General features: G+C 36.0%; 1 protein-coding gene across 2 annotated transcripts in view; it reads left to right on the top strand.

The window, feature by feature from the left end:
- ADK (adenosine kinase) overlaps positions 1-26,457 on the top strand; it is a 270,420-nt gene that overhangs the window by 46,990 nt on the left and 196,973 nt on the right. For both annotated transcript variants that reach the window (XM_059851341.1, XM_059851342.1), the window contains exon 4: positions 24,253-24,331. In XM_059851341.1, coding sequence (XP_059707324.1) covers positions 24,253-24,331 — 79 coding nt within the window. The remainder of the gene's footprint in view (positions 1-24,252; positions 24,332-26,457) is intronic.

Here is a 26,457-nt window from a genome sequence, read left to right as displayed (position 1 = left end):
GCCTAGGAGAGGAGAGGAAGGGAAAGATAGTCCCTAGAACCTAGGAAAACTATTGCTGCTGTCAGTCCTGTCTTCAGAAGAAATTATGAGATTTGGCAAGTCATCTTCTTGTGTATTTATAGCCTGTCTCTTTTACCAATTGAGCTATTCTGTGCCTGTCTCTAATAACTCTTAAGCTCAGTGGGCAATATGAGAACCATTTTTGACAGGGGAGAGAAAATGTGTAGGATAAGAAGTTACTGAAGGTTTCAAGCAAGTTAAGGGCTTGATAAAGAAGGGACTTGCATGTAGGGGAAGGGAGGTGGAACACAGACTTTTTTTCCTGCAGCAGGATCATTCCTGATGGACTGGAACAGCCAATGGGCACTACCCAGTAAACCTCAATGCAGGGAACCACAAATCAGTGGGTCCTCCCCTTCCACCAGCTAAGCAGCTGGGTGGGAGGAGGTGGGGAGAAGAATGAGAGTGGAAAGGTACTTTGAGGGGACTTCAAGAACATGGCAGAGAAGTAAGGCTGTTGATATAGCAAATATAGAATATGCATTATATAGAATATGAATATGCATTATATAGAATATAGAATATGCATTAAGAGAAGAAACCAGGTTAAGAAACTAGGTTAAGAGAAGAAGCCTGGTTGAAAAACCAGTCTTCTTTATTAGAAGCAGTTTTACCTTCAGCAGGTATATTAAGAGGCTGCTTTTTGGATATGTTCATTACTTGTTGAAATCAGAAGCTGTATGCTTGCTCAATCTGCAGCTGAAAGACCTTAGTTTGTTTCTGCTACATCTGTCCTGGAGTTTTCATTTTCCTTTTATTATTTGAATTCTCTAAATAGAGTAGCTAGCTTTTTTTTTCTTTGTAAAAACATTTTTGTTGTCAGACAACCTGTCCCAAAGTCTCTGTTTTAACAGGTATAGATTTCAGTCTTCTTTTTCAGATGCAATTTTTTCATGATTTATGTTAACTATTCTCCTTTCTGTTGCAACCCATCAGCTCTTTTGCTGTGTTTACTTTACTTGCTGCTGTAGATGTTGGCCCTATCTAGCACAGACATAGTCAATGGCAACTTAAACTTTTGAGGTAACAGTAAGTGTATAATCATATGAGGTAATGTGTCTTAAATCTCAAAGAGAAGGCAATTCTCTTCCTAGAGCTCTGATCAAGAACAGGGTTGGGATAAGGCAGGATGGAATTAGACTGTGAGGAGCTGGCTTGAAGTGTTGGCAGATTATTTCTGAGAGAAGTCTGGGAAGAAATTCAGAGGCTTAGGGACCTGCTGCAGTAGTGTTGCGTCTCAATGGAGACTCTTGGGGCCAGGAGAGGTTCAAGAGAAGATGCAGGGAATCCCTGCTGGAAGCTGAAGTGCAAGAGTTTACAAGGGGTTGACCAGCACACTTTGGAGCTTCATGTGAAAGTTTTTTGTGACAGTGATAAGGGGTATTGATCTCATACTTGGAGTGTCTGTTGGGCTGGAGGTTGTACTTCCTTGAAGCAGGTAGATGTTGTGGTGGTAGAAGTTGAAAAGAGATGCGAAGTATTAGAATAAGTATGTCTAGGACATTTACCTCAAAAGATTATGAATAATGGACCCATTCCTCTTGCATTGAGGGTTCAGAAGAGATATCATCTTAGTTGAAAATCCTCTTCACTTTGTTTAAATAGTTTAATAGAATATATAACTCTTCCTACTTGATACAAGAAAATAGGAAGTTAGATCTTGGTTGTTTTTTTTTTTTATTTCCACTTGGCTGAAGTTTTAAAAAATTGCTTAGCATTGAAAAGGACCTAAAATGCTTAAAAGTAAGTGACGATCTTGCTCAATGATAATCTTATTCTATGTACACGAACCTGTAAGCTGGATGGACTCCTTTCAGTGTGGTATATTTTTGTTTCTTCATCTCTTGAATACCTGAAGATTATACGTTTCAGAAAGAATAAATGGGAAAATTACCTTGCATTTATTTTTGTGTCCCTCTTCCTGGGACAAACTGAGATCATCTGCAAGATCAAATACGTGCAAGAATCTGTTCTTGTAATTGAAAATTAGAAGTCTTCTGTGCATGTTTATTGGACAATGTCATGTCTCTATGAGGTATTAAAAGAATTTGATTAATGTATTTTATGATTTTATTGATGATGCTTTATATCACATTTTTTTGTAGGTCACTATAAAATAATGTTACTTAACGGTGGAGGAAGAACCTGACATTATTCACCACTCTAGGTTTTCTCAAATTCCCCTTTTTTTTACTATAGGCTCAAAAATGACCAGACCATACAAAAAAGTGTCAGTAAACTGGGATGAAATTTCTGAATCACTATAGCTAGGTATGTGATTCCAGATACACCTCAGTTTTTCAGCGTTTTTTTTCCTTGAGTATTTGGTCTGCATGTGGAAGAGTCATTCATTATGTTCTATTATGAGACTGCTGCTGTGCTGTCCAGCTTCTGTATGAAATAGTGAAAAACAATGATCCCTTGTTTGAAGGAATATGAAATCCAAGGTACATTCCCACATGGGGTTCTCATGTTCAATGTGTCATAGGTCTGCCTCACTTAAATTCGTATTACTAGAGATTCATTTTCTGAGTGTAATGAAGTAACACATCACAAACTCATGTTTTAGTCAGTGTGACTGTGATTATAGATGGGGTGTTCAACATCAAGAAGTAGTAGTAACATGTCTTTTTTAAAATTTATAATGTACAGTAGTCGTGATAGATTTTGTAAAACAGATATTGTTTGAGATCACCCATCCAAATAAAGACAGTTCTTTAAAGATACCGTCCAGGCCTTATGTTTTTGGGTCCAGCATCTTTGTAGTGTAAATTCATGAATCTTCACTGATTATTGGAAATCCCTTCTCCAACTTTTTTCCAGTTACCCATTTATTTCAACTTTTCTTTCCCAACTATCATTTCCTTTTTTCCAACCTCTTAAATAAAAGAATTTAGATCTCAGGGTTACACCTTAGCACCCTGTGTCACCTTTTGCATCTTGGGATACTATTCAAATGCTCTGTTTTGCAAGAGTGAGAATCCTTAATAGATGCATTTTAAGGAAGGTGAAAACTGGCCTTTTATAATGCTCCTCTGTTTTTTTTTTTTTAAGTAATATATCCTGGTTTCTTTTTCATCAGTTATCCATATAGCAGTTGTGTTAAATCTGTAAGCTGGCTTTCATTTGTTACCTTGTTCCACTCTGTCTGAAAGATGGAATTGCTGGAGTTGGCCTGTTCCAGTTGTGCTGTAACTGGTCCTGTCTGGGGGAGCTCTGTCTTTCACTGTGTGCAGACACACGCACAAGTAAAAGAGGAGGGTGGAAATCTTGGCGTTCTCCCAGGAACAGCTTGCCTCTTCTGCCTTAAAAACTTCAGCGTTAGGGATGTTGTCCCAGACTTGACAACGGCCTTGAGAGGGAGAAAATGCAGACTGTTGGATAGTGGTTTTTAATATAAAAGAGAAGCTAACCAAGATCAAACCAGTCTGGAAGTTTAAGGCATGCAAACTGTCCTAAGATGAAGCGTGCTGAAATTGGTAAGCTGGTTGGATGAAGGAATGAAAATCATTCAAGCAGCATATTGACAATTAATGATATGAATTATTTTTCCTTGTTAAGTCCTTAATAAACTGAGGTAGGAGAGGACATATGCAGATGTTAAATTTTGCATTAAACACCCAAAGATGCAATGAGAGGGAACAGAGTAGGGAAATTTCTCATATTACGTCATGACTTGTCTCTGAGTACTTGGCGTTATTTAAAACAACTTTGTTGAAGTGGATGAACTTTGATCCTAATGAAGAACATTTGATTGAATTAAGTGCAGACTTCAACTGGTGTTTATCTTGAAGAATTGTTTGCAAGTGTTAAATGTGTATCTAAACAAATTAAAATTAGCATATTTAGCGTATTATACGTAATATGCACATTTGTGTTAGCCAGGATGTGTATATTTACTGCTTTCCAAATTGTGCTTGATGTTTCAATTTCTCCTAGCAGAAAGAAGAATTCATTTGGACTTGCTTTTTCTTCCTGCTCTTTCATCATGCAAATATGGGTTTGGAATGAGGTAGTATAGGCTTGATCTTCAAGGATGCAAATCAGTGTTAGCCTAATCCTTTCTGGTGCTGATAGAGTGGAAGAAATTTGCTCCAAGTACCCTACCTTGGGGGCAGACACTGCTATAACCTTACCTCCTCTGTCTACTTTGTAGTGCAAAGGTGAGATTATAGCTGGTTTTGGGAGATGAGGGGAAGTATCATGATTGTCTGATGTATAGTGCTACCTATAGGTTACCACAGCTCTGGAAATCAGACTTGGAATGCTGCTTTTGTTTGTTTTTTAAGTAGACTGTAGGTTATCTCAGTCAGTATTAATACATAACTGAAGGATGCTTAATTAAGCTGACTCACTGGAATTACATGCAGGAATACCAGTTGGGAAGATGGATGTTATGTGTAATCCTAAAAACACAGCAGGGAATTAGCATTTGAGGTAAGGACCTTTAGCTAATCTGGGTTCTGTCTGGGCAGACTGAACCAATGTGTTCTGTAGGTGCCTTGATATTAGTGTCTAGTTTGAATTTCCTCTTCTTCTGAATTGATTTTTTCATCTGTCCCCACCTATTTCACTTGACTTGCCATTGCAGAGTGATCTGGGAGCGCATAAACGGAATTCTTTTTGGACTAAACAAAATAGATAGAATGTTCCAGGAGCAGTCCTTATCTGCCTCAGCTGCTGCGAACTCAGGCTCTGGGAGCAGGCAAGCAGCAGTCTAACAGCTGCCCTGAAATACTTGTGCAATCAATGCATGGCTACTCCTAAAGCCAGCTAATTGTCTGGCTCCATCACGGCTCCACATATAGGAGCTTGAAATGAGTTCTAGATCTAGGACTTCTTGGGGCAATCCACAAGCTATCTACATGCTTTTGTTGGCGTTGTTAAACCTTTCAAATGTGGGGCTGCTGCTGCTGAGCTCATAGCTGTTAATGCATTTGAAGCTTTTATCTTATTTGAAGAATAAATAAGTGAAGATGTGGTGGAAGAGTTCACACTGTTCTGGGAAAAGAATAACCACCAGTGTTGGATTTAAAGAAAAGACAGAAGTCAGGACTGGACTGGAATGCATGTACTGGCTGTTAATAATGCTTGTTCGTTAGCTTAGGGGTGTTTTCATACAGTTAAGATTTTATAAAAAGTTTGCTCTTCAGGAACTGGATTTTGAGTAGTAATAGTTGGTTGTTCCTCTTTTTGCAGTTGAAGTTAAGTTCTACATTTAGGCTTAGCACAAACTGTTTTAATAGAGACTTTAACATCACTGCAGGATTTTTTGGTATAATTTCTATTTTTAATTTCAGTTGCAATACTAAGATGTCAGAGTAATTGCTGCTTGAAAAATCAATTAAGTAAAACAAAGTTCACAGATATTAAATAGCAATAGAACAGAGAAAAAATTGTTCACAGTAGCAAAAGAAAGACATGGAATAGTTGTGCTTTTGTACCACCCAGCTAGTGAGTGATATAAGCAGCATTGTTTGGGAGTTGCCACCTCTGACTCTTGACATAAATGAAAGTGGTTTGAGTTTTGACAGAAGGGAGGAGGAAGTTGATAGATGGTGCATCTACTGTCCTCTCTGAGTTTTACTTTTTATTTTCATTTTCTTGTTATTTGCTTTGAAGCCTGTTAAATCATCAGTTTTCTTCAACTGATAGACTGCTAAGCTGTTTCTTTGGGATTGGTTTTGTGACTTTGGTTTTGAGGTTAGACTTAAGCATCTAGACTGAGGCTTGATTCTCTAATGTATAGGATTTGAATTTTTTTGATGACTGTTCCTCAGCCTGTAATAGATTTGGGTTTTTCTGTGTCTACCAGATCCTGAGTTGTCAGCGAACTGGGATTTCTGGTGAGTATTGTTATTGTATCACTGGTGACTGAGAGAGAGAAATCAGTTCTATTCTTAAACTTCTGGGAAAAGTACCAATGTGTCTCAAATTGTCAATAGACTATGCATGAAAAAAATGACTGACTTCTGTGGATGAGAGACGCTGGATAGTCTTTGGGTTGCTGTGGTGAAGAGCAGCACTTTGACCTTTTATGTGCTGCCCATGTGCTAAGTTTCAAAGGTTTGTTTTCTTTTTGGGTTGTTTGGGTTTTTTTTTCTTAAACTTTATAGAGCATTCTTAACTTGTTTGAATTCCTATCATAGTCATGGTGTGGTTGTTGTAAAATTCATTTGTTAGCCTTTCAGAGGAAAGATGTGCATGCTTATTGTAAATTACATGCATCAAATTGATTTGAAATTGGACCATTAGTTACATTGATTTAAAGTGCCAGAAAATTGATCTAAATTTCATAATTTAAGAATGGAACTAGTTTCTCTTACTTACATGAGGATGATTTATTTAGAGACCAACTGGAGCATGAGTACTTGTATAATAAAGTAGATAATGGAGTGACAGCAGTGCTGGGAAAGAAATAAAAGGGCTATCACAGTTTGTTCAGGGAATAATTTCGTTGTAACCTATTAAAAATCAAACATACCTGATTATTTCTTGAGTTCTTGTTAAAATGTGTTTCCACATACCATCACATTTTTTTACCATTGCATTTCTTTATTTTATTTTTTTATTATGCTTTGAAGGTTTGGTTGGCAAGAGTTATGTCTGTTTAATAAAACCTTCAAAATAAAAGGCTTTTCCTGTGTAATAAGTGAGTATGATTTGCTAGCATATTAGATTCAGAAGATGCTGATTAGGAAAATTAGGAAGTTAAGTATACTGGAAAGTTTGAAAAGATGTCAGATACTGAAATCACCCTGAGAAGCAACAGTTGGGGGAGGTGTGTGAAAGTAAAATCTGAACTCTTTTTGTTTCTAAACTTTTGCAACTGGTGGTAATATTCTGGTTAAACTGTTAATCCTGTGGCTAGTTTGTAGAGCCAGTAAATACAGGTAGGCCATGTGGAAATGTACACTGTGTTTTATATCAAACAAAGGAAAATGGCACAAACATGGAGTATAACAGTCTTCAAGCAACTTAAATAGTGGATTACCAAGTGCAGGTGACGTTGACAAAAACTCTTATGTTATAGAAAATTTTTAACCACTTGAGGCAGTTAATTCTATTACCTTGGATTACTTAATTAATGGCAAGAAGTGCATTAATTAATTAATTAATTCATGTATGTTGTGACCTCTGATCCATAGGGTGCTCTTAAACTTTAAATGTTTTTTTTACACAACTGAATTTAAATGTCTGCATATTGAGCTTTTTCTTATTTGTCTTAGATTCTTAATGCTGCCAAGCATAGCCCCAGGTTTGGGAAGGTGCCCTTTGTTAGAGGGGGCTCACGTTGTCGTTAGTGCTGTGCCTTACTGAAGCCAGAAGTTTCCTAGCACTGGGCTACCTGGCATCCTTTGTTAATGGTCATGGAAATGTGCAAGGGGAGCCTGAGAACCAATTATTTCTGCTAAATATTTTCTTGGTGCTGAAGGGTACTGGTGATGCATATGCTTTGAATTAACTTCATATTAGTTTCATCATTTCGGTGTTTGATTTTGCCAAAGTCATGTTTTTGACATTGGCTAATTCATTCTTATGTTCAGCAGAAAACTGATTTTGTGTTTGTTTAGTGTGAATGGATTTTCTTTAGTGTGTAAAAACTAAATCGGAACATTATGATCATAATTGTGGTTATTCCTGTTGTGCTTCACTCTAGTCTTAATACCCTGTATATGCAGAGAGCAGCACTGGTGCTAAGCTGTGTGAATAAATAATGTGTGTAATTAGATTACCTGTTAGCCTATAACAATATTTTGGAGGGACTAGTAAAGAATTTGAGAACAGGGGTGGGAAAAAAAATGAAGAAGGGCATTTTGTACCTTACTGTGTTTGGATTATTAAACCTAAGTACATTGTCTCAGGGAATTCAGTTATATGTGTGGGTTGTAAGACAAGTTATGGCAGTTCTAAACTTGAAACAATTTTTGAAAAAGATCAAGGTGCACTAATTTTAACTTTTCCAAGCAAAGTTCAGCAGATACAATAAAAGAAATTTATAAATGCAAGTGGGAATGGGAGGCAAAATAGTAGGTATAGAGATTGCATTTAGTTTTAATAATGAACAAATGCTGTAATTATTGATTATAGTAGGCAAGTAGGTCAATTATGTTAATGTGTGTGCTTACATTTGATGTTTGTTTAGATTCTTTGAGAAAGATGGTAAGTATTTAGATAAAAATACTTTATTTAGATAAAAATAGTGGTAATATGTTTTAATTTTAGTAATGAATCAAGCGAGCATTGGGAGAGGGGATGGAGAGAACCAATGATTGTTCTTAAAGCTTTTTGAGTCTTCTTTTGGTGTTAACTTACAATAAAAAAATTTAAGGTCTTACTTAAAGCATTCTTTTAACTTTTATCTGTGAACTTCCCAACTGGCTGTTTCACTTTTCTTGCTTGATATTAATTTAAATATATTATAAAATTATTTTAAACCACCCATATTTCTACTGGTTGCTAAATTTGTTAATGGCCAAGAAGGTAGAAATGACTTCAAGATTTTGTTTATATAGTAAATGCATCTTCAAAAAAATTGTGTTCTAACTTTCATTGTGAGTAGTGCCATTAGTAATGAACATCATAGAGGGACTTGACAATGTATGAATTATTCACTGGTAGATTATTATATCTTTGTTGTTAGCATGCAAGATAATGAACATAATTACTGTGGCAGTGTACTCAGGGGAATGTGTGGTTCTTCCCTCTGTCTAGACTGGAGTTACCATCCAAAGGAGCTTTAAGCAAATATGGATGAGGTCTGGTAGCCGAGTTGCTGCTGCCTATTTCCCTATGCTGCTTTAATAAATGCATATGCTTTGTACACTTTAACCTTAAAGGTGGTTTGGGTTTTTTTGGGGTGGATTTTGGTTTGGTTTTAATTTTTAAGAGTAATAATCATCCTTTGGTTCTCAGTCTGACAATATTGTGTACTGACTGAAAGGATCTGACGTTTAATTGTAGCAGCTTTGGAGATGTACCCTCTTCTGTTAGAATGGTCTAATATAGTAAATTAGTATGAACAGTCTAATTGCTTAGGAAATCCAGGGTAAAAGGTTAATCAGCAATTTAACTTTCTTTAAAGAGACTTAGCTTGTTATGATTTACATGTCTTGAAGAACTCTGCAGGCGTTAGTTTGTGTCCTCTCTAATCTGTGGGGATGTCCACCTGATCTTAAGTTAAGCTTTCTTGATAAACCAAGTACTTCTATTTTCTGTTTTATATTATGATAACATAAATTATCTGTAATAAGCCATCCTAATTAATGTTGGTAAATCTAGAGCTCTGCTCCAATTACACACTAATCAATTATACACTAATTGAATTCTACTTAGCTTGATACAGTGCATCATTAATCAGGTTCAGATTTAATACAACAGATTTACTGTATTAACCAAAAAATTGGTGCATTCAAATAGGGGGAAATAAAGGAAGTCACTGGGCCAAACAGTGTCTATAAATACTTTCTTATCAATAATGTGTTACAGAAGATTTAATTTTTCCTGAGGGAAGTATAACCGAAACTAGTTCTTTGTGAACAGATTATTGTTACAAGCTGAAACCACTGATAATAGAATAGATTTAAGCAGATCATGGTGCTTGTTCTGAATGTTATACCTAATTTCCTAATACAGGCGGTCGCCTCACTTCTAATGTTATTTAAATGATTAGTTATAAATTACATGTGTAAATTCTGCTCAGACTTTTAAAGGCATCCATATATAACTCTTCATAGGAGTTTAACCCATCTGCTGCACTTACCAGTGAGACAGACACGTGTGCAAGGAGCTGTCTGCATGCTCTTTTCCTTCTCCTTGTGCAGGGCCTAGGAATGACTGAAATCTGCCACCTGGAGACTCTTTAAAAGTTTGAGTTGCAGGGTGCGCTTACGTTGAACAGTGAGAGGTCACACAGAGCTAATATGGTTTGCAAAAGGGCTACCAAATAAAGACATTAACCTGACAAATAGAAAAATCTTCCAAATAGAGGACACAGCCCAGCTAAGAAGACAAGGTCTGCAGATGAGATCACTTTAAAAACCTCTGTGCTTTTCAGAAATAGTTGAACGGGAATAAGGGAGTTGAACAGGTATATCATAAAATACTAGGTAGGAATGAAATTGAATAATAAACGAAGTTAAATTTTCTTGTTCAGAGGACAGTATGATAAGTTCTCATATATCTTTGCTGGAGAAAAAAGCAGGAAGACAATTAGGTTGGGAAAAGTATTTTGGAAACTGTTACTTGAAAACAGGAATAAGAGAACACATGGATAATGATTGCTATCTTCAGGCCTGCTCTTATGTTTAACATGCATGTTTGCAAAGAAAAGGATTTAAAAAATACGTTTTTGTGATTCTGCCTGTTCAGGAACAAAAAAAAAAAAACAAACAAAAAAAAACCACCATAACCAGGACTTTGCTATAAATAAGCTCTTGGTTTCTCTATGTTCAAGCAAGATTTCTGCTGATAACATGCAGGCATTAAATTCTTAAATCTGGATGGTTTGCAGTAAGGAAAATACAGTTATTTTTCTTATAAAAATCTTAATTTGAGGTTTGTATGTGGTGCCTTGATTGTCATTGACATTGCTGCTGCATTTTCCTGTCCTAAAAGTTTAAAGCATATTAAAATAATCCTGTATTTAGATGAACAGCAGATTTAGTCAATTTTGTCCAAATTTTCAGATCAGCCTTTTAGATCTCTTCAGTTTGCACAGACTAGATTTAGCTTAATAATCTTTGCCAGCCAAGTCTGATTTCTCTGTTGTAGGATCTAAACTGAAAAAGGAGGTAGGAAAAGGTCTTAGAAAATTCTTGGAGTATTAAATTCTTCAGATCTTCAGAATGTATCTTTGTCCTGCGATATCTTATATTTTCATTTTGTGGATGTACTTGTTCTTTCTACAAGTTAACAAGTGCATGGTTCATACCAGTTCCAGTAACAACGTGATGATTGTATATGTCACACAAGAGTTTGCTTTTGGGAGTATTTTCAGTGTGGATGTGCCTCTTCATTATCTCTGAAAGTGATTTGAAGTCATTTGCCTAGTTTTACACTAAAACTGACCATCCACATTTATACAAGCAGTTATTGCCTTCCTCACTAAGGTGACAGTAGCTGTCAGCAGTATGATTGTCTTCAGTTCTTTAGTCTTGATAACAAGTGGTATCTCCATGCCAGTGGTCTTTGATAGTATGATCATACACTATTTTTTATGTAGAACTGTTCAGAGCACAGTATGAAATAGAAAGTGATTTTGAAATTACAAGATGTCCTTGTGCATAGAGCATCATACACTGTGGATAATGGGACGTGTGCATAGGAATGAAAAGAGAGAGAGAGAGAAAACCATCCAGGTTCCTGTACAGCAGAATTGAAGAATCTCCTGGAAGACTGATTTCTGGTCTCCTGCATAACTTTTCACACATTCTTCCAAGTGTTTGACTTGTGATCTAAATACATCCACTCAGACATACAATGTGTTTTACATATATGCACATAAACATACTTCTTTCTGATAATTGGGGTTTTTACTTTTTAATACTACTTTTGCTTTTATTACTATTCTTGTATGATTTAAAAGTCAGAAAAGTGATTTTTGAAGACTGTATTGGGTTCTTCCATATCAACTTCTTAGATATTATTGAAGGATAGCATTTTTCATGATTTTTTAGTTACTAGAATGCAGGCTTTAAATACAACTTGCATTTGGCTCTGTTTTGACAATAGTTTTAATAATGTATGGTTTTTGTTAAAGCACTGTTGAAAAAATATCTTACTGAGCTATTTGTGGTGTTTTTTTAAAAGATGTTTAAGATTTCACATTCAGTTTAACTGATCACAGATGAAACTGTAAATTAATACCTCATGAGTTTTACTGACTGCAGGGCATTGTTTGTGATTCAAAGCTGCTTTGTTCCTACTCCCTAGGAAAAGCAAACAAATTAGAGTTCACCATGATATCAAACTACTTATTAAAACTGAAGATTCTGATTTTGTATTTTTTACTTGACTGTGACTTTTACTATAATGTTAAGAACATATTTTTTAAAGCCTAGATTTTTAAGAATTTAAATAAAAAATATAAAATTGGTTTAATTGTTGATCTTAATTCACCTTGGTTGAAATTTCGTACTTGAAGGATTACATGGCATACAAAGTGAGAAAATGTAAGTTAGATCAGTTGAACTTGTTTTTTTTATGTTTCCATTGCTACTGACTTGAATATGGTTTTGATACAAATAATGTCTCTGCAGAAAACCTTCAGTCACCTTACCTAGAGAGAGAATGTTTGTTTCTTCAACTTGCTTTTTTTGTATTCTCTAATGTCAGAAAGCATTTGTAGGGTAGCTTTTATATTTCTACTGTTTTTGCAGAATTTATGAATAAACGTTAGAGAGGGAAATAGTTTTGCACAACTTGAGATATTCTTCCTATGCTGCAACTAAGGAGTTTCTGCTAGAAGAAGATTGACTTTGCCTGTGAACAGAGAGGCATATTCAAGGTTACAGGGGGACTCACCCACCGTGTATAGGTAGTGACACTATCTATTTAAGCTCTCTACTCCATAATGCTCCCTTGTGGATCATCTCACACAGCCAGCAAAAACTACATTTCGAAATGTGTTTGCATTGGGTACTATTGGTGTAGTGTGGCAAACACAAGCCAGCTTTGGCCATAAGAGCAAATGTGGTTTTGCAAGCAGTTCAGCCATGCTAACATTAGTGTAGTGCACCAAGTATTCTCAATAATAAAGCAGTATGCAACTGTGACCAAGGCTGCCTAAAACAGCTGAAGTGGCTCATGTTCCTCTGTTTGATTTTATGTAACAATGTAGTTATGCTCACATCCAGTCAGTTCAAAGGCTTAATTACTAGTATTTGAGAGTAGAGAGAAGGGCTGTGAGATACAGCCAGCATTTCCAAGTATTTGTGATAAAGAGTCATTGTTAAGCTGTCCATATTGTTTCTAGACATTTATTTTCTCCATTAAACTCCATTTTTTTCAATCTTTTCTTAAGAATGTGTTTGTGAAGAAAATGTTATTATCAAATTAGTGGTAACTGTGAAACAGTTAATTACCAGGTATCTATGCACAGGTGTTTTGTTTCAGTGGTTTCTGGACAAAGAAATTAACTTTTGTGGGATTTGCTGTGTCAAGAAGTGGGCCCATGTGAGCCTGATGAGCTTCAACAAGGCCTGATGCAGGCAGGGTCCTGCACCTGGCTCAGGGCAGCCCCTGCTCTCAATCAGGCTGGGGTATGAAGGGGCTGAGAGCAGCCCTGCCCAGGATGACTTGGGGTCATGAGCAAATAGAAAGTTGCCCATGAGCCATGGTGGGCACATAGCCCAGACAGCCAACAGCATCCTGGGCTGCCTCAAAAGCAGCATGGCCAGCAGGTCAAGGGAAGGGATTCTGCCCTTGTGAGGCCTCACCTCGAGTGCTGCGTCCAGTTCTGGGGTCCTCAGCACAGGAAAGACACACCTGTTGGAAGGGGTCAGGAGAAGGACCCCATCCTTCAATACATTCATGGTGAGATTGAATGGGGCTCTGAGCAACCTGTTTCAGGTAAAGATACTTTACCTATTGCACTTGAACTAGCTGACCTTTAAAGGTTTTCTCTAATCTAAGCTAGTCTATGATTTCATGGTCCGCAATGTATTTCTGTAGTTCATAAAGAGAGATTAATTTTTTTTTGCAGGCTTAAAGGTAGAAAGGTAAGTTTCTTCCTCCTTCATTGCAGCCTTCTTGGGAGTGGAGAAAAATTTTTTAATGCTCGTCTCCTGTGACAAAATGCTGTCTTTTTAGAAATATTGTTCAGCAAAAGAGCTGGTGGAATTCTGTGCAACATGACAGCTGACCATAAGCTTCTTAACAAAAGCATGAAGGGTTACACAGGGTGCCGCCAAACATGTCTTGTTAGTGTTGTAGTGGCAGGGAACACATGGACAGGGGAAGTCAAAATTACTTTTTTCAGAGGAAAACACAGGGTTGTCTTATTTGTGTCAAATATTTCTGTATTTTTCTTTTCAGTCCATTAATTCTTGTTCTGCTGTGAAATTAGTCTTTTAAGTGCTCTTTGGAACACTGATTTTTGAAATGACTTATGCAGTACTATCCCCTTGTAGCTTTGCTGTAGCTTGTGATTTTCTCTTTGTTTGTTAGGTTGGTGCCCCTGTGCCTTGCCCTGCCCTCCCCAGTTCATTGCAGATGCTAATTACCCCCCCAAAAAGGTGACCCTCTGAGATGGTGCCTGTGGAGTGAAGAGACGGACTGAATTGTCATAGGCTGTGGGATGAGTTATTTTTAGCTGTTGGCATTTCAGCCTGGAACACTTCATTCTGTCGTGCTTGTTAATGAGTCATCTGGAGAAAATGGGCTTGCTTTCAGAGAGGGTCTGTAGCAAATAATAATAGGCTAATCTCTGCAGGAGATACTCTGTCAAGTAACTAAAACTTCGGCTAGAAAATGTGCTGAAATGGAGACTGATCTCCCTGTCGGAATAAGCATGCACTCACTATTATTGTATTATCATGTATATGAAAATCTCAAAACCTGGAAAACTTGGGAAGAGCCTGGTAATGGTATAATAGTGAAACATTTTTGAGGAAGAAGTTTAATTGAAAACAGTCACTTTTTAGAGATAGAGGGGAAAATATAGTTGCTTCCTAATTGAGAACATTATACACTTTCTAAAATTTGAATGTGTTCCCTAGTTCTAGAGGAATCTTGTGAAAAGATTCCTAAGTAGAGGAGCTACTAGCACAAGCTATAAAAAGCTTGTGCCTTTGAGAGAACTCCAAATTCATTAGCATTATGTATTATTTTCTAGGATTTACCAGCATCTTTTCTTTTTTTCTCTACTGAAGACTATATTTATTTTTTTTTTTTTTCTGTGTGCAATTTGTGGTCTCTTCTTCAACTTCTTCCCTCAAGGTTTGAAGGTTTTGTGTTGATAGAGCATAGGAGGCTTTGTTTTGGAGATGACAATATCAACACTCAAGTAAGAAACTTAAGAGTAACTAATCAAAGCTGTTGATCTGGTTGCTTTATTTTTGTGTTATTGAAATTACAGACTTGGGTAGTGCAGATGATTCATTGGTTTAAAAAAAAAGAAAAAAAGGCAAATATTTAGGGCAAACTGTTGAAAGACAGATAAAAAAGACTCCCAAACCCTATTCTGTAAGGGATTGTTTTAAAGAATAGCTTGAGTATCAAGTCTTTTGTCACCTTTGGTACTTCTAATGCCACTTACTGTCTGTACACGTGTCTTATTTTGTTTACATATCTTCCTTCTGTAAAGGAAATTACACATCTGAAGACTCCTTTCTTTTTTGGTGGCAAAAGGATATTTCCTTTAGCACTAATAGTTTCCCTTTGATTTATAAATGGAGGTCTAAGATAAAAAAGAATGCTTTCTCTTACCTTATTGAGATAAATATTTTTGCATTATCAGCAGGTGTTGACCCTTCAATGTATACTGTTTTAACTCAGCTTCTCATACTGCTGTGATCATTCTACAAAATGGTTTAAAACAATCCAGTGTAGTGATTTTGATATTACCAGTGTGTGCTGCTCCTAATTAACTCTCAATGCTTGGACTGGGTTAGCGAGGATAAATTATTAGACATTTTAGAAATTTGGCAAATATCTACACTGCGGACAGGAGTGTTGGGCTCAAAACAGTTGAGAAACCTATAAATAAGTTGTGTGAGTATCAGAGTCAGTTCAGCTGCAATAACAGGCAAGGTTTTTCCTACTATCAGTAGGTGACTGTCTTAATGTATATTGAAGACAGAGCTGTATTGAGAAACAGAGAGGATAAAGAGGACTAAACAAAAAATATCTCTTGGTATTTACTGATGGTTGTGTTCTAAGCAGCGTTTTCTGCACTCATCATTTGTTCATGAGGAAAAGCTAATACAGTTCACTGCATGTTAATAGGAGCTTAGAGTGAATGCATACTGTCTTCTTGGTCTACTTCTATCTCCTGATCTATTTTTAATGTTTTTCTGGTTTAAATGTGCCAACTGTCTACCAATTTAGAGAATTTAAAAAAGCACAAGGGTTGAAGAAAAATAGATGTTTTAGCAGTGTAGTTGCATTGACATGAACCATTTAAATTACTTCAATGCAAAAAACTTGGCTTAGGTTGGGGTTTACAACTATCACCATTATGTTGGATTTTGTGTTAATAGAGAATATTACATAGATTAAATGTTTCTTGATCTGAGTGATGCATGGGAACAATTAGTTTATAATTTGGTTTTGAAAGAGCTCTGCAAAACTTTCTAATATCTTTTTGGCTCTAAATCAGAATCCAAACTTTGCACCTAACACATTTTTTACAATTTTTATGTATTTACAGATTAAACTACAAACTGTAAAATTTCTATAGTAAAACATTTCTGTCTAGCATGTGTGAGTGTGCCTATGGATTTTTTGTGGGGGTTTTTTTGTCAGTTAATTACAGTTTAATATGATTTCCACTACAGCTTTAGATAATCCCAATTGTAGCAAAGATACAGTCTAAGATCTCTTGATGACTAAAAACTCTTAATATTAAAATATTCTTGGCAAATACTTTATTAAGATAAACAAATTTTCACTTTGATGTGAGCTGGAATAAGTTGATGCTAGTGAAACAGCAGTTTCAATTAGCATTCACTAAAGGTTTATTGACAGTTAACACCTGGTCTCTACTGTGCCAAGTGGGAAGCATCTATTGCAGTCTCTTATATTTGTTGCATAATTAGGATTATGATCTCTAATTTGCTTTTAATTTTGTAAATCTAATCTTACTTTCAAAACCTGTTAGTGTTACTTTTGTTCCAGCATTTTTATTGTAGATCAAAGATTCTGATGATAAAAGGATTAAGTTCACTACTTTGTAATGTGATAAATAATTTGCCCTTTCACTGTTTTTAGTTAGCAAGTAAATTTGGACTCGAAAAAATTACTGGTAGGTCTCCTAAAGCACATATTCTTCCCATGCTACTTCTGAGAAGCAAACAGAAAATGCCATGGTTTTTTTTTTTTTGAAGTAGTGTTCTTGCACACAAGCTGCCAGATGTATACTGGGAACATCAGGAGCAAGTGCAAATGTAATGGTGCTGAGAAATAACAAAGGAAATGGCCATGTTCCTTAGTGCTCCAGAACAGACTTGGTGCATTCAAGGATGAAGGAGGTCAATGCTATGTTCTTTTCCCTGCCTGCAATGCCTTTTGATCCTTCTTGGCTATGTAAAAGGCAGAGAGCTGTTTCTGCCTATGGTGGGTTACAACGGACACTATGGTGAAAATCCCTAGATGTGTCCACAAAATGGTTGAGTCTTGGCTGTTATTTTGGAAGATCTTCCTTTAAAAAGACAGTGGGAGAAAAGCATGCAGTTGTAGTGAATTACTGAACTGGCAGAATTTCTTTCTTAATAGTGTTCTTGACTATTGCCCTTATATGAAACTTCTTAAAATATTTTGAATAGAAATTTAATAGAGGATGGGATGTTGTAGTAATATATATTATACACAAATTTTAAGGCTTGAAAAGGTGCTCTGTGTATCTATAGTGTATGTATTTGTAGTGTTTAGAGACAGAATCAGAAATGTGCTCTTTAAATTATCTAGTGGTATAGGGTGGGGGGGTTGTGGGGTTTGTTTGTTTGTTTTCATTTTCCTACACCGTTGTTAGAATATCAACAGAAAAACTTGCCTTGTGGCTGATACTTCTGAGTGTAATCATATATATTTTTGAGATAATGTGGAGGAAGATACCCAGATAATCTGGAATAAGGGGGGGCTTTTCAAGAACACTTGAATAAATTTGCCTCTGCTGGAAAAACTTTGAGAAATTTCTTTAAATCATGATCTTAAGAGCTGATGTTTTAACCTTACATTTGAATGACTGTTACTTCTTCCATCTTGTTTCAATATGCCTAAATGCAAACACATGTGGAAAATGTTCTTTTGGCTTTTATCAAACTGACATTTAAGTGCATTTTTTTTCAACCTCACTAACATTTGTGGTAAAATATTTCAAAGCTATGAATCTTGCAATTTGCCTATGCATTTTTTTTCTTTTTTCATATAATAACATTTGGTACTCATAATCCTAACCTGGTTGGAATTACTGGCTTTTTTCATTTGGTGTTTGTTTGGATGAGGTGATTAGGAAAATACTTCATGTGAAATTCTAGTTTGCAGCAGTAAATGCTTCCATGAAGAGTCACCGTTCTATGAACTTCAGTAAATAAAGGAAAAAAATATGATGATCTGCTCTATTCAATTGTGGCAGTCCTATTCCTAACAAATTTAGCTTTCTGTTGTGTTATATGGCTGTGGTGCTAACCTGTCTGCAATACTTCCTTCTTAGCATGCTTCGTTCTTCCCCTTTGCTTCCCTACCCCTTCCCAAGCTCTTTAATTCTGTGCCAAACCAATAAGAAGAACTAGCTCTGCATAAAGTCAGTCATTGCCAAGCAGCTGTTATGAAGTTTCCTCATGTACCTCTGTGATTGTACCTCATTTCAAAAGGGGATTTTTGTTCTTTCAGGTTCAATTTTAAGTAAGAGCAACCAATTATATCTGTATCTCAATTCGTTCTATCTCAAAGAGTAGGGATGAAAGTGTTCATATATGTAACTATCCTTTCCAGGGTTTGAACTTTGAACACAGAATTGTACAATTTAGGTAGAGAAATTAGGTACACTATTTAGAGTTAAAAATATGAATTGCGCTTTTTTAAAACCCACAGATTTAGTTCTAAAATATTCTACCTTCTACTTCTGTTTAAAATAATACTCTCTGATTTAATTATCATGTTTGAATCTCAAGACTAGACCTTTTTCTTAAATGTAAATTAGATTTTTCTTAGGATGAGATTATGAGGGCTTCAGCTTGCCTGCTAACACTGACCAGGGAAGGTTGTCTTTCAACAACATGTGCCCCATCTGCCTGGCGGTGTGGCTGCCTGCATTGTTCTGGCACTGGCCCAGGCTGTGATGAAACTGAGAATGTGACAGATGACAGGCTTGTCCAGATGTACGCATAACTACTTCTGCCATGCCCTGCAAAACAATCAGGATGCAGGTTTGGCATTATTTCCTTGTTTGTGTTGGTTTATTCCTTGAGGGTTTCCATAAAGATTGAAATAATATTTGGTGTTGTTCTTGTAGTTTTACTGAATTTTTATTATTATTAAAACAGGTTGTAAAATATGATTCTTGCTCTCTTACATACTTTCTTCTTTAATTTATGGAGTGATTTCATAGGCAATTGGACACAGGTTACCTAATTTGAAGATTTAAGTAGATTTTTAAAAAAATGCAATTAAAAGGATCAAACATCTAACTGTCAGCGTATTAGTCTGGCTCTTCTCACAGCTGAACATTTAAAGCTTTGCCATGTCTTAATATGACTACTTCTTGCCAGTAAAAATAAATATCTGGCAAAGGTGTCAGAATCACCATTAATTATGATTTTTAATTAAAATCTAATTAAAATCTATCCAATACCATAAAAACATAGAAATCCTTGTCTACCTCCGTCTCTTAGAGGTATCAACAATGGCTGCATCCCCAGCCAGAACATAACCTTTAAAGAAAAGGAGTTATAGACTTACGTGCAGCTTGCAACCTTTTATTGATTATTTAAGAGGTTTTTGTCTTAGTGGTTTTGAAGATTTTTATAACACCAAACAAAATATACAATCCACTGAAAATACTTTATTATTGTTATATGGAATAGCCTGATTTTTGTCTTACATTCAGGCTGTTATTATCTGGTTATCTGGCATTCAAAAGGGCTAAAATTACTTTCCTCTCCTCTCTAGCTGCTTTTGGCAGGTGATTTTTTTATGTGTAGCTCCTGCTGATGTGTGCTATTGAGTACATCTTATGTAATAAGCAGATATATATCAAAAGACATCCAGGGCAACATACCCTGCTGAAAAACAAGAGATTACTTTTCTCTATTTCTTGCAGATAAGTCACTTCTGACATATGCATCAGGATTGTTTTTTTTTCTGGTGCACTCTCAATGTAAGACTGGTATTCTGTGGCTATTTTACTCTTCAAAAAGGGTTTATTTGTAGTTTAATATAAATTATGTCATAAAACTTAACAGCATTACTTGAATTGCTTTAATTTTCCATAGTGTAGCTCCACTGCCTTATGTTGCCTGTTTTTGGTTGTAGGGAATGTTTTATGTGCTTATTTTTCTTGTCAGTTTGATTTTGGAACCATGGTGAGCCACACATGAGTGTATCTGTTGCCGTGTAACAAGAAGACAGTCCCAGCTCCAAACCCCTCAGAATCTGTGTATAAAGCGAGTTATGAGAGACGGGTATCGATCCACGAGAGGATTGCCAGTTATTAGGCTGGAGAGTAGCCTCGGGAAATCACACAGCCTTGCTGATGACTTTTTTATGACATTATGGTGAAAGATAGTTTGAAGGAAGATTTAAAGTAGTTTTGCTAATAGTCATAGAAAATTCTGGTAACTGGACATTGGATGATATCATGGGTTAGTGGGAGAAAAGCTATTTTTGTTGACAGCTTTGTGCCCGGAGGCTGTTGTAAATGTGAATGTACCGAATGAATGATGGTATGTTCACTGCATAGCCCTGCAGGGCCTTGAAAATGTGGAGAAGCGACTTCTGCTTGCATTGACTGAGAAGGGGCTGTGAGAGAGCTGGGGCAAGAGGCAAGAGCTGGTCAGAGGGGGAGCTGACACAGATGATCTTTGCAGGTGTCTGACGGGATTAGATATTACAGCAAATGCATATTTCTCTACAGTACAGTAAATCATGTTTTGTAAAAGGTGCTACGAGAAGGAATAGTGTAAGGTTTGCACAGTTTAGTAAGAGCACACAGAGAAAGTGACTAGTGATGCTCGGCTTATGGATGGTCTGAGAGTCAAACAGGGTGGAGCAATTGTCAGCAATGATATTTACTGGGGGTAAATTCTAACAGCTGTCTCCAGTTTGAGGTAACAGTATGGCATATGTTAGAAGAGTCTGTGCCTTCTAAAAATCAGCCTCCACCTCCTGTACAGTAAGGAGGTATATTTTGTTTTAAAAAAAAAAAAAAGGCAGATTATATTCTCATTCTTGTTTGTGTTCTTTTGTGTAATAGCTTCTTCTACTACCACCCTATAATTTTTTTTTTGATAACCCTTAATTCTGTCAAAAGTGAGGCTAGTGAACAGCTTCACCTTCCAGTATTGAGTTCAATTAGGAATACATTCTCTTTTGAAGAAGGTAAAAAAAAGCAACTGACAGAAGTGTTATTGCCTTTACTGTAACTGAGCAAAACATTAACATATCCCCTTTGGTCAGTGCTAGATCATCAGTACCACAGCTGAAAACATATGCTGCTGCAAATGCAAACTTTTTTTGTTAAAATATGCTTTAATGTGGTGGACAAATTCATGGTACTAAAAATAGAGGCCCCTTTATATGGTGCTGATTGTGGGATTTATTATTCTGTTATTTAAGGTAATGATATGTTGCAAGGTCAGAAAAAGGGTCACGGTTCTCAGATACAGAACAACCTTAGAAATACCCAGAAAAACCAGCAACTGCAGAACATGAAGCAAAAATAATATTCTGTTGTGCTCATAAGGTTCTAATTATCTGGAATTCTTCTAAGTGTGATAACAGCTTAGTTCTGAAGGACACACAGCAGCTCTGTTCAGTATTCCCAAGTCATGGAGCAGTTTCTACAGTTGGACTTCCTTCCTTCAAGGGGAGGTTTTTGTAAAAGCAAGCACCATGTTTCTGAAGCATGTTGGAATGAGTTTTCTCTTTGCAGGTCAGGCAGGCAGCACACAGTGACAAAGTCTGTGTTCCCACCCTGCCTGTGCCATCTGCTGACATTCAGAAAAGTGTCCATCTGACTGTTCATCTGGAGATAAAATACTATGAGCATTCTGAATTTTGAGGTCATTTTTGATGCTATTCAGACTCTTGTGGATTAAACCAACAGAATTTATATTGTCCTTCTGATGTGTCATGGAAAATGACCAGCAAAATTTGCTTTAGTTGCAGCTGTATAAACTCATATTTTATGTAACAGATAGTTAGAGATGTTAAATTCACTATCTTAATTTGAAGAAAAGAACATAGATATTTTTATGTTCAATCTGAAGTAGTGTAATCATCATTTGTCTTACTGTATTAGGTAATTGTAAAGTAATTTGTCAGATTCTTAATTAGATTGCATAGCTGTCACCTTGAAATTTTTATAATACAGATGGTATTTTATTGGCAATTTCCAATTTTTTTTCCTCCAAATTCAGATAGTCTGTATTTTATTCTTCGTTTGAACTTCAAGTTAATTATTTGAACACATACTTACCTAGACATAGGTGCTAAACTAAATTGCAAGGTTCAACATGCCATTAAATAATGTGGACATGGCAACTACTTGTATTTCCTTTAGGTAAAAGAATTAAAATATCAACTTGCATGCTTATAGATATACAAGAGTACAAAAATAACCATGTGACTTGCATAGTACATACTCAAATCGAGTGAAAAGGCAAAATGTCAATTAAATTAAAGAAAAAATATTGCCAAAATACTTAATTGGTTCATAATGGTTTGTCTTGCTTGAAAAGCAATTGTTAAGAGACCTGTTGGGTTTTGTTATTTTTTCCCACTTTCAGCTACTTGCTATCGTTTGAGGTTTCAATTGCTTGACTTAGAACTGGTGGATAATTAGTAGTGTGGATAGCTGTGAAAAGCATATGTAGTAATTTAGTTCTTGATTCTTTCTAATTGTCTGCCCATTGGTAGTTCACTAGGGGTAAGTAGCTCATTATTCAAACACTTTAAATGGAAAGTACTGTAAAAAGAAAAATGCTCTTATTAATAAGATGGTATTGAAAGTAAAAACCTTTTAAACAAACAAGTCACTATTTGACAAATCTATCCCCAAAGCTGTTGTTCACATAATGTAAGAAGATTGGAGTTGTGAGGAGGAAAGGGTGGGGTTGGTAGATAGCATTCAGCTTGCACTGTGATTGAAATAAAGATGTGTCACTCCTTAAAGCGATGCTAAAGGTAAACACAAGGAAATAAATTGGAATACATCTGACTGGGCGAGCTTCAGTTGTTGAAGGCAAAGTTAATAGGCATTAAAGGCAAATACAAGCTATTAAAATTAGGGTAATGGAGGTAATTTTGAACCTCATATCTGCAAAGTTTACAGTAAACATTTTGACTGGCTTGCAGGAGTACTTCTGAGTCTGACATCTTGTGAAGTTGCTAATCCTGCTGTTTTATCCACTCATTTTGAAGTGTGCTTGGAATTTAAAGTCATAAGGCAGTATTTGTGCATAGCCTCCCTGCAGACTTCATTACTCCCTCATTCCTGTTCCCTTTTCTAGAGCCTGTGACCAGACAGGAGAGTGTTTTTTGAGTGGTTGTATCTTCTACTCAGAGCTGTAACACAGATACTACACAATGAACAGTGCCTTACAGTCACTGGGTCTTAACCAGAAATTTTGATCTGAAATATCAGGGTAGATACTTCTGTTAAAAGTTCAAATATTTGTTTTAGTATTCAAACCTACTGAATGTTGACAGAGAATTCTATATTTTCATAGTAGGATGGCTTGAAGGGTTTGAAAGTTCACCTGGAGACACCTTTTCTGTTATCAAATTTTCTCACATGCTGCTGGATTTGTTCATCAAAGTTCTTCACCTGTCAAAATGTACTATTTCATATGAAATCTTAAAATATAGCACTATTGTTTGGGTTAAGTTAATTTTGAACTAGGCACCAGATCTCCCCAGTCTTCTCTCTTAAGCTAGAAACAGAATATAAAATTTAATGAGGTGGAATAAGCATCTGGATATCTTCATTTATGTAATTTTTCTTCATTTTGCCAATCTAACAGTTCAGTTCTAACAGTTTGCAGTTGTGCTTATGCTCCAGATAATTTTTTTCCCCCGGTTGTTTAGTCCACTCGCAACTTTTAGGTGAAGAGTTCAGTTTGATGTCATACTTTTTATTGTGATTTGGACAAACTCTAAATGAATGTTTCCTGCTTGCATTATGTGTAACAGTTGATCTATGTGAATTTCTTGTTTTCAAGTAATGTGAAGTCATCTACTTCTAATCTTCATGACTTGTTTTGGAAAAAAAAAGTGCAGAGTTTAACTTTTTTCTCTATTTTTTCTTAACAGATTTGAGGAACTTGTGAAAAAGTTCAAAGTAGAATATCATGCTGGTGGTTCCACTCAAAATTCCGTTAAAGTGGCCCAGGTTTGTTCTTCCGTAGCAAAGATTTATTCATTATTTCAAGTGTTGTGTTTGAATCTGCTCTGTGTTGTCTGTTTCATCATGAGCACTGCAGAGTGGCTACTCGTGATTCTGTTGCTCAGCTGGTAGTGTTGTATGTGACTTGTTTTGTAGCTGTGCTCTTTAGTCTTTTCACAAGTGTTCTGCAAAGGTTATAGCTACACCTCCAGTGTACCAAGAGTGAAAAGCTTTCATCAAAGATGTATGCTAGGAGGAGAAGAGGTGAGGACCAAGTCACTAGCTGCAGGTTGCAATCTTATACTGGGAAAAGTCACAGTGACAGTGGTTAAACAGTGAAGTTGTTCAGTCTCTGTGTTAGGGGGTTTTCATAATGTACCAGGATGAGTCCTTTGGTCAGGCAAATCTGAATTTGAGGCTATCTCTGCTTTGTTTGGTGTGTTGGACAGGAGAACTGCAGAGGTCCTGTCTAGTCTGCACAGTTCTGTGATTCTAACCATATTTATCCCGTAAGAACTTCAAAGTTTGTCCATAAAAGACTGAAACATAAAACTTTCTTTTATAGAATGGGAATGTTTCTGGCTATGGGTGTGATGAACAATAGTATTGCTGAATTTAGTTTCAGGTGTGTTAGGTTTTCTATAACTAAAGTATGCTTTTCATCACAACACTTTCAAGCATATACCTGTGTGCATATTTTCATATTATAAGAGATCTTAAAATTCTATTAAAAAATATGCAAGTGGCACTTATTATCTTCTTGTTAATGATCCTGGCATATTAACTTTGAGGTTCCCTATATAGTTAAAACTGACTGCCAGATAGCATTAAATGCACATTTGGAAGAAATAAAATTATACTATAATAAAGGTTGCTCCCCCCTTTGCCACCTCCATAAAAAGGAAAAAATTATTGTCATAATTACTGCTTCTTTCTATAAAACAGTTGTTGCTTACTTACTAAAGTTTTCATTTTCAGAAACCCCAAATGTCTTGAAAATATTTTGGATTTTAAAAAAATGTTGCATATGTTTTAATGTATATAGCATTGTCTATATGAAGTGGTTATGTTTTTAAAATACAGTCTGTGTACTGAGCTTTTTTTTTTTTTAACCATGGGGTCAAGACAATTTTTTGCTTCTGTCATTTTTGAAAACATCTCTTGATCAATGGAGCTCAAGTTACTGGAATATTTTTCTGTTAGATATCTTTAGTGCTTAACCTATGAATCTGGTGTAGCGGTGGTACCTTTTCATGAGAGCTGATTAGAGGTGAATCTTTTGGAGAGAGTTCTGGAGCTGTTTATTAGTTGAGAGACATGAAATTATTCTTCTGTTCCTGCATTTAATTTGGGGAGGTTTAGAAGCAAATGTATGTGATAGACTCTGAGTTTCTAAACTTTGAAGTGTTCAAAGAGCCCAGGATTTTAATTCCATTTCTTCTTGAAGTGACCTCTGTGGCATTGGCTAACTTATTAGTAAACTATGTTTCATTCTTTAACTGTCATTATTCTATCAGACCAGGTATTGCTCAATAATTATACTATGAAGTACACAGAATCCATATAGAGTCAAGGAAATAGCTGAAATGAAAATCAGTGAAATGTAGGTATTTCTGTGTCAATGTGCCTTTCTTACACTGATCAGGTTTTGTCAGTGAACTTTTCCTTTATCTTGGCTCAGAGCTGGGAGCCTCATTCAGCTCCAGTTGCCATCTGGAATTGTATTTGTCTCCAGAAGGTTTGTCATCTCCTGGTTTCTGTTTTAAATACGATTGAAACTTAAACAGTTGTGCATGAATAACATAACATCACTTAAAGTCTTTAAAAAGAGAGATGGGAGAGTGAGAGAGAGGGAAAAAAGTGAATTCTGGAAATCTTGAAAGAAGCTGTTATTCTGTAAGCTTTAGCAGAAGAAAAAAAAAATTTGGAAGGATAGGAAAAAAGTAGTTGAAATGTAAACCAAAAATTAAATTAGAAATTCTGGAAGAGTTTTTGCAGCAATATTCTTCGGCTTATTGGAGAGAATGAGTGTGTAAGTAACCTTAGAGAGAGCCAACTTAAATATATATTAATTTGTTGAAAGTAATGGGAGAAAGAATAATGGGAGAGAGAAACACTATTTTAGGAGGCTT

This window comes from Haemorhous mexicanus, chromosome 7, assembly GCF_027477595.1.
Source record: "Haemorhous mexicanus isolate bHaeMex1 chromosome 7, bHaeMex1.pri, whole genome shotgun sequence".
NCBI lineage: Eukaryota > Metazoa > Chordata > Aves > Passeriformes > Fringillidae > Haemorhous > Haemorhous mexicanus.
This window is presented reverse-complemented; position numbering and strand designations above follow the sequence as displayed.